General features: G+C 36.0%; 1 protein-coding gene across 1 annotated transcript; it reads left to right on the top strand.

The window, feature by feature from the left end:
- The first annotated feature begins 563 nt into the window (after positions 1-563).
- Positions 564-7721, top strand: LOC149139382 (large ribosomal subunit protein eL38z/eL38y). The gene is made up of 3 exons (XM_089449018.1): positions 564-720; positions 6023-6206; positions 7319-7721. The coding sequence occupies exons 1-3, from the start codon at positions 718-720 to the stop codon at positions 7339-7341; spliced, it is 210 nt and encodes a 69-aa protein (XP_089305144.1). The 5' UTR covers positions 564-717; the 3' UTR covers positions 7342-7721.
- The last annotated feature ends 5973 nt before the right edge of the window (positions 7722-13694 follow it).

Below are 13694 nucleotides of genomic sequence, written 5' to 3'. Positions count from 1 at the left end.
CTTTAGTGCGACTTTTTGGAAGTTTTTTTGGTGGGTTTTTCTGATCAAATTTCTCTAAAATCCGATAGTGATTTATTGAAATCACAAGCTTGATGGGTAATCCATGCACAATCAAAGTGTCTTAGGGTTTTTCAGGGTGTTGAATCCAAATATGCAGTAAAAAAATTAGTTTAAATAACACAAATCAAGATTTCACCTCAATTTTTCTGGCACTAGAAAATCCAAAAAATCACACTAAAGACAACTCCATATTTAACCTCATGAACATTAAAATAAATTTTTTTCCTAACTAAATCCAAATCATATTAAATATTATACAAAATTATTATTATTTTTAAATAATCCATCACCATTATTATTTTTTAACCCAGGCCCTCTGATTTGGATAAAGCCGATGACAATTAGAAGTCAAACGGAAATACCGAAGAAACAACGTCAATAAGATGTCCGTCAGTTAACATACCGTCATCCGTGACGGAAACTGCGTATTTTCGCACTATTTATGTGAAAGTGCAGACGGAAGGTACGAAAACCATCAAGGGTTTTTCGATTTTTTTTTATTTAATTAATCGAGAAACTTTAGTGGGGAAGTAGGGTTTTGGGCGTTAGGGTTTGCTCTTTAGTAATAGAAAAGGGAAAGCCATATCAACGCGAAGCCGGAGAAGAGGGGCAACAGCTACCAGCCGCAGCAGGAGGAGGAGCCATAGGTGCAGCAAAATGGTAAGATCGATACCGTAATGGATTATTTGTTTGTTATAACAGCATATCATGTTTTTCCTGTTACAGTGGAGATTTACTGGTTTGCGTGCATGATAGTTATAATACTTTTACCTAAATCAGTATCCATCATTTAGGTAAGGAGTCCAAGGCCCAGTGCTGCATTCCAGCAGGCTAAATAACAATGAAACACAGCGTTAACAGAGCGCACACACGCCCTCTGGGGATCAACCATATTTAACGGTCTTCCTTAGGATTAGGTGCCAAATCGGAGGGGCAGCTTTTCAGCCAACATCACTCGGGATTTGCAGTTGGTCTCGTCCGTCTGAATTTCACTTGCTATTCAGACGAGGCATACCACAGCAAGATTGGTTTCCCTGGTGGGCTGATCAATATTCTGCTATCCTCACCAGTAAGACAACACCCCATTGATAAAAGTGGCCATATCCGAGCGAAGGTGAACTTAGAAATTTTGACCATCCAAGATGGCAAGTTGAAATTATCTCAACCCGAAGGAAAAGAGATACCCTTTTGGCTCAAGGATGCCGAAACTGTCATGTTGGGATTATCGCAACCCAAAGGAAAGGGATATCCCTTTGACTCAGTGGCCTTCACCGTGTCACCTTCCATTTGCTATGTTTTGCAGAGAACCTTAACATCACTAGATGGACATTAGACAAGCACTACTCGCGCAGGTGAAACAGTATCGAAGATCAAAGCACCGACTATAAACCCTGTTGTCCCGCCAAGCCTGCTGTGATCAGGTAACTTTTTTTCGGACATAGCAATTGGCCCCGACCATTTTTTTTCAGAAGAAAAAGCGGAATAGATTTATATTAAGTCAATATAAAAACTACAATTGGGAACATAAGACTTGAAAAGATCAAGTCAAGAGGGATAGATCAGAAAAAACCAGAAGATTTTCAAACCTTACACATGACTCAAAAAAACCCAGGATGGAATTGGCCCCGACCATTTACTCATGTTTCTGGAGGAACGGAGTCTTGGTGTGTGGCCTGCCTTGCTGCTGTTCTCGATGCTGAACCATGTCTCCATCGTCAAGTGGCATTGTTCAAAGGAAACATTGGAAAAACATAAAAGAGGCAGTAGATTAAGCAGCAAAAGAGCACAGAAGGTTTTAAGAGGGATTAAGGAGTGGGTATGTGTTAAATTTTGGGACATGTTCTTTACTTAGGTACTTCACTGATCCATCTTAGCCCATTTACCAATCCATTTTGATTCCATTAGCAATCACATAACTTATTATCATATAAACAGTAACTGAAGAAATAACCTGAACATTAGAAGTAGAAAACAAGCCAAGACAAGAGAACAGACGAGAACACAATGATATGGTTCAAGCCAGCCCAGACAAGAGAACAGATCAATGTTGCACGAAGCGGGGATGAAACGGGGACTTTTTTTGGAAGCGGGGACGAAATGGGGACGTTTTTTTGGAAGCGGGACAAAACGGGGACGTTTTTTTGGAAGCGGGGACGCGGAAGCGTCATTTTCCAATAATCTCGGAAGCGAAGCGTCTGCGGAAGCATCTGCTATATATATATATATATTTTTTGCATTTATACTCAAAACAAACATCCCAAATACCAAATTAGTTGTAGAAGACATGAAAACATGCATATTTTTGCATAAATCAAGATAGATATAGCATCCATTGTGCATTAATGATTAATTATTCGAGCATCAGCCATTTAGATGCAACAACCATCTAGAATCTTGATTCTTCTCCTCTTGTCTAGCCTTTGCCTCTACCTCGATTGTCTGGGGATATTAGTCAACATTGCCCAGTTTTGATCAAACTACCTAATTCAAGACTTAAAATATGGTAGAAAAAGCTTAACATGCTTGATCGATGATTTTGACTTGATTGAAAGGTAATTTTTTGCTAAGGGCGTAACAAAGGAGTTCAACAATTAACACCACCAACACTAGGGTACATATAAGGCTTGGTGCTCTCTATTAAATGCTAATCGCATACCTTCATACTTGATATAATCTAATGAAATGCCACAATCCCATTGATATTGAATTCCTGAAAACTGTTAAGTTTGGCATACCTTCATACTTGATATAATCTAATGAAATGCCACAATCCCATTGATCTTGAATTCCTGAAAACTGTTAAATTTGCTGAATTTTGAATAGGATATGAAATTCTATTTTCTCCATATGAAGTCCAACGAGGCTTGAACCACCCTCAAACATCCTGAGTCATTTCATGGTAATGTTTATATTTTTTTTTTGCCTTCATTCCTCACCCTAACCCAAGGTGGACCCACCCCCAACAAGCAAACTCACCGAAAAAAAAAATCAATTTTCTTAGGCCGTGCGGCACACTTGTTCGAAGCGCGTATGGAATCGTATGGGAACCGTACGATTCGGCCTTCGAAGCACAGCGCTTCGTACGGCCGAAGCGCCGTACGAAATGCGCTTATGCTTCCGGAATTTCCAAGAAGCGTCATTATCAGTCCAAAATGCGTTTGGGAATTTCGGGGGGCGCTTCTTGGACGCATCCGTACAGACTGTGCTTTGGGGGTTAGATCCGGGGGGGGGGGACGTTTCCTATTTCGTACAGCCGAAGCGCCGTACGAAATGCGCTTATGCTTCCGGAATTTCCAGGAAGCGTCATTATCAGTCCAAAATGCGTTTGGGAATTTCAAGAGGCGCTTCCTGGACGCATCCGTACAGACCGTGCTTTGGGGGTTAGATCCGGGGCGGGGGCGGGGGCGGGGGGAACGTTTCCTACAACATTGGAACAGAAGAGAACATAATGATATGGCTCAAGCCAGCCCAGATATGGCACAAGCCAGGGTTAAACCCCAAGACGGGGAAAACCCTTTATCAATTCTTCTGATCATTAATATCAAATGTTCAGCAGAGAGAGAATACAATAATTCAAAGTCAAAACAACTTGCAAATGTGAAGGTCTAATACCACTGCCCTTAGACATGAGATGGCTCAAACAAAGCTGCAAATCTGGCATTCTTTGCAAGCTCCAAGGACTGGCGTCTTCTCTGCAATTCTGGTAGGACTGGCTAGGGCATAAACACAGTCTGCTACAGTATCCCATTTACTACCTTTTAGACCTTCTATTGACTGTGACTTCCCTTCAAACAGTCCATCCAAATACTCATTGCCCTTAATATGGCTCAAGCCAGCCCAGACAAGAGAACACAATGATATGGCTCAAGCCAGCCCAGACAAGAGAACACAGTGATATGGCGCAAGCCAGGGTTAAACCCCAAGACGGGGAAAACCCTTTATCAATTCTTCTGATCATTAATATCAAATGTTCAGCAGAGAGAGAATACAATAATTCAAAGTCAAAATGACTTGCAAATGTGAAGGTCTAATACCACTGCCCTTAGACATGAGATGGTTTAAACAAAGCTGCAAATCTGGCATTCTTTGCAGACATGAGATGGCTCAAACAAAGCTGCAAATCTGGCATTCTTTGCAGACATGAGATGGCTCAAACAAAGCTGCAAATCTGGCATTTTTTGCAAGCTCCAAGGACTGGCGTCTTCTCTGCAATTCTGGTAGGACTGGCTAGGGCATAAACACAGTCTGCTACAGCATTCCATTTACTACCTTTTAGACCTTCTATTGACTGTGACTTCCCTTCAAACAGTCCGTCCAAATACTCATTGCCCTTAAGCCTTCTTCTAGGCTTCAAAAACCAACTACACAACCTCCTGATAAGGCATAACAGACTGCAGATTTTTAGTTGTAGATTTTCGGCCTCCAGAGGCCTGCGGCCTGGCTGTAGGTGACCCAAACAAGTGCGGCTTGCTTTTAGGAGAGATTCACCATAAAGATCATGCCCAGAAGATCAGCCTTTATACACAGCGGCAGCCTTTGCTCAAACCTTGGACCTGCAATAGAAGATCAGAAAGCTCAGAACAATCCACACATAGGCCCAGACTTGTCCCTAGGAGACTTGGCCTTCTGGCTAAGGAATTCAGCCCATCAAACAGCCCTTCCAAGAAGTAGTTAATAAATTGACCTAGCCCTTCCTCCTTCACTGGAAACACCTTCTTCCTGTGGCTATTTCAGAGAGTAAACAGTGTGTGTGAGATGATCAAATGAGGTTGGAGGAAACTCCCTTTTATAGGAGGAGGAGAGTGGTTTCACTTGTAAAATTAACCCCAAGCTGACCTTGATAAAATACACGAGGGTTTAATTTCAAAAATATATTTCTCCTTATCCAAATTTGTTGATCTTTAGGTCGATTTTGGTCCTATCGAAAAGAAGAATTTAATGCAATAATTATCTTCTTCAAAAAGTAGAATTTGGCCCTAGTTGCCAATTTTAACAGTATGAAATCCACTCCAGGAGCTTTCCAAGCTCAATGCTCAATACCTGGACAATTTTTGGCCTCTTAAACAGGTTGGCTTTTGGGCCAGCCAGACGCATAGCTGCAAAAGAAGATAAAAAAATTAGACAACAATCTTTTATCATCTTGGAAGACTTATATTTGACTATTTTTTTTGGTTATTTAGTTTAATAATTGTAAGCTATATTAATTAAAATGTGGAAATATCAGTTGGACGGTGTTTTTCCTTAGATTTTTATTTTTATTTTTTTATTAATCATAATTTATAAGCTATATTAATAAGAATTTGGATGCATAAGTTTATTTTCAGAGGAAACTCGTTGTCATTGCAGGGTCCGTTAAGTAGATTGAGCAGGTTTCTATGGATTTGCCAAGGTCTGATTCTTTTAGTGGTGCATTTTAAAAATGCATAAGCTCCCAAGAAATCACAAATTAATTCTTATTGCTATTTTGGACTTATAGTATATCATATTTGGACAGACAGGTCCCTAACGGAAAGATTATCTGTGACGTTTATTATGCTGTTTGCTCACATAGGCATTAAGGTTATAATTATTTTCTTAAGGTGAATATCTATTTGGCAAATAAAATATGTAGTAAATTTTCATTGTATTTTATTATTTGGATGTCTAGCGACCAGTCTTTGTTTTTCTGATTTGTAATAATGCCTGGAAAACTATCTGTGCATTGTAGATTGCTTTATCTTAGCTATAGTTAATTTTGTTATACAATATTATTGGCAACTAACATCTGTGCACCATCCAGTTGTTTCTTCTTCTTATGAGGTGGTATGAAATATGATGATATGCTTGATCAATGATTTTGTTTCTGCAGAGATCTTCACTTTAATAATGTTTTTTATTCATGGGTTAATGTTGTTTGCTTGGGAATTTTAAAAGGAATTGAAAGTTAATATTGATATAAACTTGGTGATTTGTCCTTCTGTAGCCGAAACAAATAAATGAGATCAAAGATTTTCTGCTCACTGCACGGCGCAAGGATGCGCGTTCAGTGAGGATAAAGAGGAGCAAGGATGTTGTCAAGTTCAAGGTTCGGTGTAAAAAGTACCTTTACACTCTCTGTGTCTTTGACTCAGAGAAGGCTGACAAGCTGAAGCAATCACTGCCACCAGGTTTGTGGATTTTTCCAGCACTTTCTTTGTTCATTGCATCTATGGCTGCTTGAATCAGTTTCAGTAGATCAGGGATTTGGAGTGAGTTTGTTTGTTTTTTATTTGTTTCCGTAGATTTATTTTTGACATTGACACAAATGCCAGCTCAGGTTGCATTTGTCTTGATATTTCGTCCTATCAGATGTGCTGAAGTAGATAATGTGTTGTCTGGCATTTATTTTACTGGCCACATGCATATTTGTTTTATTTCCAAAAATAAAAAATGAAGGGAATATTAATATGTTAAAAACAATAGCTTTGTTAATTTATAGCTGGTCCATACGTTGCAATTAGAATTATTGATATATGCATGGAAGAGTAAGCTTGGCCCATATTTTCAAATGGATGTCTTTATGTAGCAAGGCTTCTGGCTGACACATCTAGTGGTGCAGTTAGCAGCCTTAAAGACTTGCACAATTTTGTGTGTTAGCGTGTGCCATGCTATTCAATATATGTTTATATGATGGTTCTCAAATTCGTTAGTTGTGTCTCCTGATCCCATCATTATCGAATAATGGCACTCTTTTTTGGGGTGAAAACTTGTTCCCTTCCTTGCTGGGTGCCTCTACTATCAAGGTTAATTGTTTGCAGGTTTATTTTAATTGTGAATCTCTATAGATAAATAGTCACTCATAAAGGTATAAGGGTTTGTCTGCACTTGAGCACAAATATAAATGCAATATAATCAATTAATTGTGTTATAAATAATGCATTATGAAGAAAATTACCAAATGAGGTCACATTCTTTCCTGGGGTGAAATCGTATGCACTTCCTTGCTGTGTGCATCTTACTATCCTGGCTATAATTGTTTGCAGGATTATTTTAATTGCAAATCTCTAAATTTAATGTCACTTGTAAAAGTACAAGCTGAACGATTGTACAATTTGTTTTGTCTGTACTTGAGCAAAAAGAGGGAATATAATGAAATGAATGAGTGGCTTTATAAATAATGCATTATGATAAAAATGTTGGAACATAAAAGATTCAGTGTCCCACTATCGTGTTTGGCTGTGTTTTGAAGCAAATTGACTTTTAATTTTGTTGCTTATTTCATTTTTCCTGTCTTCTGCAGGCTTGACTGTTCAAGACCTATAAGATGCTTGGAGATCTGAAGCATTCCTCATTCGAAACATTTGAGGAAATCATTTCACATTTGCTAAACATTTAAGGATATGATGCTATCATTTTCCTGTGCAATTTTTTATGAAGATTAATTTACACGAATCACTTTTATCAAGTGGACAAATATCGTTTTCAGTTGAGAAATAGCTGTTATTAGTCATGTCGAACACATGTAATGTTTTAGCCCAACGAATGTTTTGCCTTGCTGTTAGTGAGAATGTGACCTATAACGCTGTTTGTTGACCTGAAAGGTCTTCTATAGGTTCTATTGAGGTAAACCATTAATTTTATTTCAAACGTTGGTTAGTGAACTTTTATAGATATCATTAGAATTAGTTTGGTAGGCTTGTATTCATTTTGACTTCATTGATGTGTCTAGAATGAATTTTTTTTGTTCCCATCGAAAAAAAATTAATTAAAAATAGCGTCTCATTATAGACGAGCTAATTCCAAGGACATATATGATGATATTATTTAATGGGAATTGCATCATTTTGAAAGTTATGTCGTTAACCAGAATGTATTAAACAAGAATACAAATATTGCAAAATGCCCTGCTTTTGTGGACTATTATGCTTTACACATTTTATTTAGATCTTCACTCTTGTTTTGGTGTTGGAACCATTTGTATTCAATTACTGCCTACCCCTTTACACCTGTAATTATCAATACAAACATTCTGTATGTTTGCAATCATCCATATGTTTGATTACTTCTTTGGGGCTCCCCAAGGTGTTGATTTTGGTCCACATATTTAGATCTGGCACGGATGGTTCCCTCCATTTACCATGTATAAACAACTCCCTACGTCATAATCACAAAGAAACTGTATAAATATTATTTAACTAAACTTTGGGTTAATTTTTGAACAAGGGTATGATATTGTTTAATAGACATTTCTATTGTGATATAGTTTCTAGATATAAACTGTTAGAAACGTCCCCTGCTCAAGCACTTCATTTAAATCACCTTTCTCCTTGTTGACTGGAAGTGCTAAAGATATTGTAAAGCCTTTTGGCTATCTTCTCCAGAAAAGGTTTCTGCATTGGATTCAACCCCAAGTCTCTCCGTAGCTATAATTTCGATGATTGGATGTGCTAAAGAAATCATAATGCCTTTTGGCTTCCTTTTCGAAAAAAGGTCTGCATGGGTTCAACCCCAAGTCATCGGATGTGGACTTCTCATTGTCACTGTGGTTGTTTTATGGTGTTTTTTATATATCAACTTGTTCCTGAAAGGAAGGCGGAGAATTTGACTGACCCTTTTTAAGCAATTTTGGGAGCATCCATTATGGAGCAGATATAGGGTAGGCAATTGAGCCAAAGGCAGTGTTTATCATCACAAGCTTTGCCAGTTTCATTAGTCCCGAAGGCCATGCACCCAAATTTGTCTTCACCTCTTCGTAGAAAGGGTTGCCAAGCTGCTGCCTTAGCAAATCTAGTCGTCGAAGGGATTCCTATACATGATATGAGTCCCTCCTTATCTCACTTCAGCATATTGGTGGTATCTCGAGTCCGTTGATGATTTGTATGTACAGAATTATCCTTGATTTTTTTGTTTATTTTGTCTGGGAGCTATATAGTAGTAAGTTGTCAGATGTTTCCAAAATTTAGGTTTCCCGACGTCAGCTATTAAGAGTGTGTCAACTTCAAACTATTAGTTATATTTGGGCACCTAAAAAGGAGCAACCGTAAGTAAAAAGTGAACACGGGATTCCAACACCTAGCGAATCCGTTGAATCGTACTAGCCATTCCTTGTCCCAGTTAGCGGTTTGTGAGAGGGACTATAGCACATGGCTTATAGGTAAGGTAGTGAAAGCCGGTAGGTCTTGGTGAACCCATTCTGGTGGATGAACCTCTATAGGCGCTTTATTCACTGCATTCTCTGTAGGACATTATTAGACAGGCTCTGAGGATGGACGTGAATATTGTGGTTGATCCAATGTCCTTAGTTTTATTACAATACACTATTATCTGGCCAGCCTTGTCGGAATCCCCCAAAAATCTGTGATATTGATTAATGAGTGTTTCAAATTGCATATTTGATGTTCTCGGTTGATTGAGACACCTGAAGGGCATTTGATGAACCCAGTGAGCTCTTGGTCCATCTGTCGGTGCACTCTCCAGAGTACATTGTGAGGCTCCTGGGATGGACATTGTCATCCTTGGGTCTGGTTATTATTATTGATGTCATTGTCCATGTGTTTTCTAACACCCGATTTCCGGCAAGCCTGGTCCGAATCCTCCAAAAACCTATGATATTGATCTATCAGATGTTTAAATCGCATCTTTGAGGTTACAGAGAACACCTGAGAACCCTTAGTCCATGTTTATGGACATAGTTTCCAAATAATCAACCAAGACGGTCCCAAATGGTTTTTATAATTTCAATTTAATGATGTCATTTTGATATTAATGGCATTTTTCTGTTATCATATATAACATATTTTCATTTCTTACTCTGTTATGGTTAATCTAATGAGATTTTTTATTTCTTATATTGATTTATTCGTAAGTTTAGTTTGAAAGGAAATTTTAAATTTTATTGAGAAATGTACATGGTTTCCAAATATAATTTCAATTTATTAACACTATGCAGCATAATTTCAAAAGAGTGAAAAAGCTTTATACAATTGTCAATTTTTTTTCCCCTCTCCACTAAAAGGGTCCCAGATGGCTTTTATAATCTTAATTTGGTGGCACAAATATAGATTTTATTTTAAGAGAAGTTAAAGAGCTTCATCTCATTTTCAAACCTATCTTCCTTTTCACTAAAAAGGTCCTAGATGGCTTTTATAGTTTTAATTTGGTGGTACAATATACAGATATTATTTTAAGAGAGAAGTGGAAGAGCTTTATCTCAATTTCAAATCCATCTTCCTCTTATTTAGAGTCTAGTTTTTGAAAGAGTCGATGTCTTAAAATTTTTCCATTATTTTCAAATCCACCTTCCTCATTTAGAGTCTAGGTTTTTGAAACAGTCACTGTCTTTAAAATTTTCTATTAATTTTTTCAAATCCACCTTCCTCATTGAGAGTCTAGGTTTTTGAAACGGCTAATGTCTTTAAATTTTTCTATTTGTTTTTAGAGTAAATAGTCCTTATTTTCATAAATGTTTAGGTGTCTCTTAGGCTTCATTTTTCTAAAAAGGTTCCAAATGGGATTTATAATTTCAATTTTCAATTAAGTGTCGCAATGTATAGACATTCTAGAGAAAAGTGAAAGACATTTATATGGTTGTCCTTAAATTCGTCTTTATTTTAATAAAAATTTAGGTTTCTTTCACGAATGGGTTTTATAATTTCAATTTTCAATGAAGTGTCACAATGTATAAAGTTTAGGTTTCTTTCACGAATGCGTTTTATAATTTCAATTTTCAATTAAGTGTCAATGTATAGACTTTCTAGAGAAAAGCGAGTGACATTTATATTGTTGTCCTTAAATTTGTCTTCATTTTAATAAAGGTTTAGGTTTCTTTCACAAAAGGTTTAGGCTTTTGAAAGGCCAATTATATGGTATTGGCTTGTTTGTGAGGACTTTATTATTTTGTATTGGTGTAGGTTAATTAGATATATATTGATAGCAGTGAAAGACATTTATATTATTGTCTTTAAATTTGTCTTTATTTTAATAAAGGTTTAGGTTTTTTTTGAAAGGCCAATTATATGGTATTGGCTTGTTTCTGAGGACTTTATTATTTTGTATTGGTTTAGGTTAACTAGATATATATTGATAGCTTTATACTTTGTAATTTTTTGTTTTTAGGATTATTCATTTTTGTAAATGGTGAAATTATTTAGCCATGACATCAAACATGTTTAAATTTGGTTGGATTCTTTGAGTTTTTTAACGATAATTGTGATAAATGGTTAAATTGCTCTTTTTAAATATTTGGGAGAAATAAGAAAATTTGCAATATATTTTTTGAATTTTTTTTTCGGACAACTTAAGTGACCTTTATATTCTTAATTATGTTGTTGTAATTTTTTGATACAAATTGTTTATAGCAATTACCTTGGTTTTTGTTGTTGTTGTTTATCTAATTGGTTAAATTGCGACCAAACATGGATAATTCCTTGTCTTCAAATAAGTAAATCATTATCCAAGTTTATCATACAAGTCTCTTTGTTGAAGTTTTGTGTAAAACAACTTTATTATTTTTATAACTAAAATTGGAAAATATTTATAAAATCTAACTAAATTTTGTCTAAAACAACAAATTTATTATTTTTATAACTAAAATTGGAAAATATTTATAAAATCTGACTAAGTTTTGTCTAAAACAACAAATTTATTATTTTTATAACTAAAATTAGAAAACATTTATAAAATCTGATTGAAGCATATAGGGAGGATTCAGATTTCTATCTTTGAATACGAAAGAGAACTCTTTGGCCACTAGTTTCATGTACCAACTAAGCTCTTTGTGCTTTGATATAAATTGAGATAGATGATTGACTACTCATACAACCAGAGAAAAAAAGGCAAGCTTGATTTGTCGTTGTGGAGCTATTTCATTACATAGGATGTAAAAACACTTTATTTGTTGCAGCCTAAACAATAACCTCTGTGCTTTGATATATTTTGAAAAGGATTGACTAGCTCATACAATGATCGAGGTATACATAATTAACATTGTTAAAGAGAAAGAAAGCCAAACTTTATTTGTTGCGAAGTAGCGATTTCACTTCATAGGACGTAAAAACATGTGATTAGTTGCAGCAGTCTAGACACTAACCTCTTTGTGCTTTGATATAATTTGAGAGAGGATTGACGAGCTCATACAATGATTAGGGTAAACGTAATTAACATTGTTAAAGAGAAAAAAACGAAGATTGATTTGTTGTGAAGGAGCTATTTCACTGCGTAAGATGTATGTAGATTGTAAAAATGCATGATTAGTTGTAGCCTAAACTTCATAGATTTACATAATGATGGAGGCAAAAACAAAACACAATAGACAATTTTTATATTGGTAAGAGAATTGATTGCCAATAATACTTGTATTCTCAACTATTAGTACTAGAATTGTTGAAGAAAGGACGGGGGGGCGGGGATCGTCAAGAATACTAGTATTCACAACCATAAGAACTAGAACTATGGGGACCAGTGACCTTCAATTGACTATCCCAAGCTTAAACCCACACTCTACCTTTTGTTCCATAGCATCAATTCTCCTCTTGAGATGAAGTAGAATGTTTAAAGAAATGTCCAATCCAAAACATAGTTCATTGGAATCATGTTGCCTAGGGGTGTTACAGGTGGTGTAGAGCTTGTGAATGTTTGTCACTGCTTCGAGAGCAAAGAATGAAGCTAGAACAAGGAAAGGGGGGCTAAGTTTCGGCTTAGATCTGGTTTAATCAACCTGATTGTTTACTGTCATAGTGTGTCAATTTTGTGGAGTGCAATCTATTTGTAGACATTGTTTAATCCTAAAATGTGCATGTGGGAGGAAGCACGAGGTGATATAACCTCCATTGGTGACATGAGCTTCTATCAAGAAAGGGTGTGGTGAGTTATTTTTGTGTGATATAGGGATTTTCGATGATATCACATGGTATGATTAATAGGGTTTTTCGATTGTATCACTTGGTATGATTATGAATTCACAGTTGTTGGGCAACTATGTGAAAGGATTGGATGGATGTCATGATGTATTCCATTAAAAGAAAAACCTCTTTATGATTAATTGTTATAGCCTTATTGGCTTGAGTGTCGACATCATCGTTGTTTTGTTGCTTGACATGAAACCATTTTTTTCCAAAAAAACTTATTTATGATTCATTGCTATAGCCTTATTGGCTTGGGTGTCTGCCTCATGGTTGTTTTATCGCTTGACATGAAACCATTCTACTTGGCAGATGATCTAGTCTTGGGTTTGATTGACAATAGTTTCTAATCTTAGGTCTTTAGTCATTGTTCCTTTAATCATGTGTCTAATCATCAATTGAGTCACCAAACACCATTAGACAAACGAGATGAGAGGATATGATTACATAAATGCCTTTAAAAAAAGCATATACACTCGTTAATTGCACATCAAATTTCCAAAACCTTTAATTATTTTTCTAGGAAAAAAGATAAATCCCTTACCATTGCCTCCCTAAACACTAAGTTTCTTATTAATCTATTTTGCTACCCTATAAATTTATTTCATATAAGTTTTGATAATAAATCATTATCATGAATCTGGTGATGAATACAATTGTACACAATATTCTCATCTATGATTTACTTTATTTACATTCTTAATATCAAATGTTCCATTTACTTTATGCAGAGTCTTAATATCAAGGTGTTATCTTACATAGGAGTCACATTTTAAA

This window comes from Pinus tabuliformis, chromosome X (genome assembly GCF_031772625.1).
Source record: "Pinus tabuliformis cultivar Carrire ecotype Pingquan chromosome X, CPIR1, whole genome shotgun sequence".
Taxonomy (NCBI): domain Eukaryota; kingdom Viridiplantae; phylum Streptophyta; class Pinopsida; order Pinales; family Pinaceae; genus Pinus; species Pinus tabuliformis.
The sequence above is the reverse complement of the archived record's forward strand: the minus strand, read 5'-3'. Positions and strand labels throughout refer to the sequence as shown.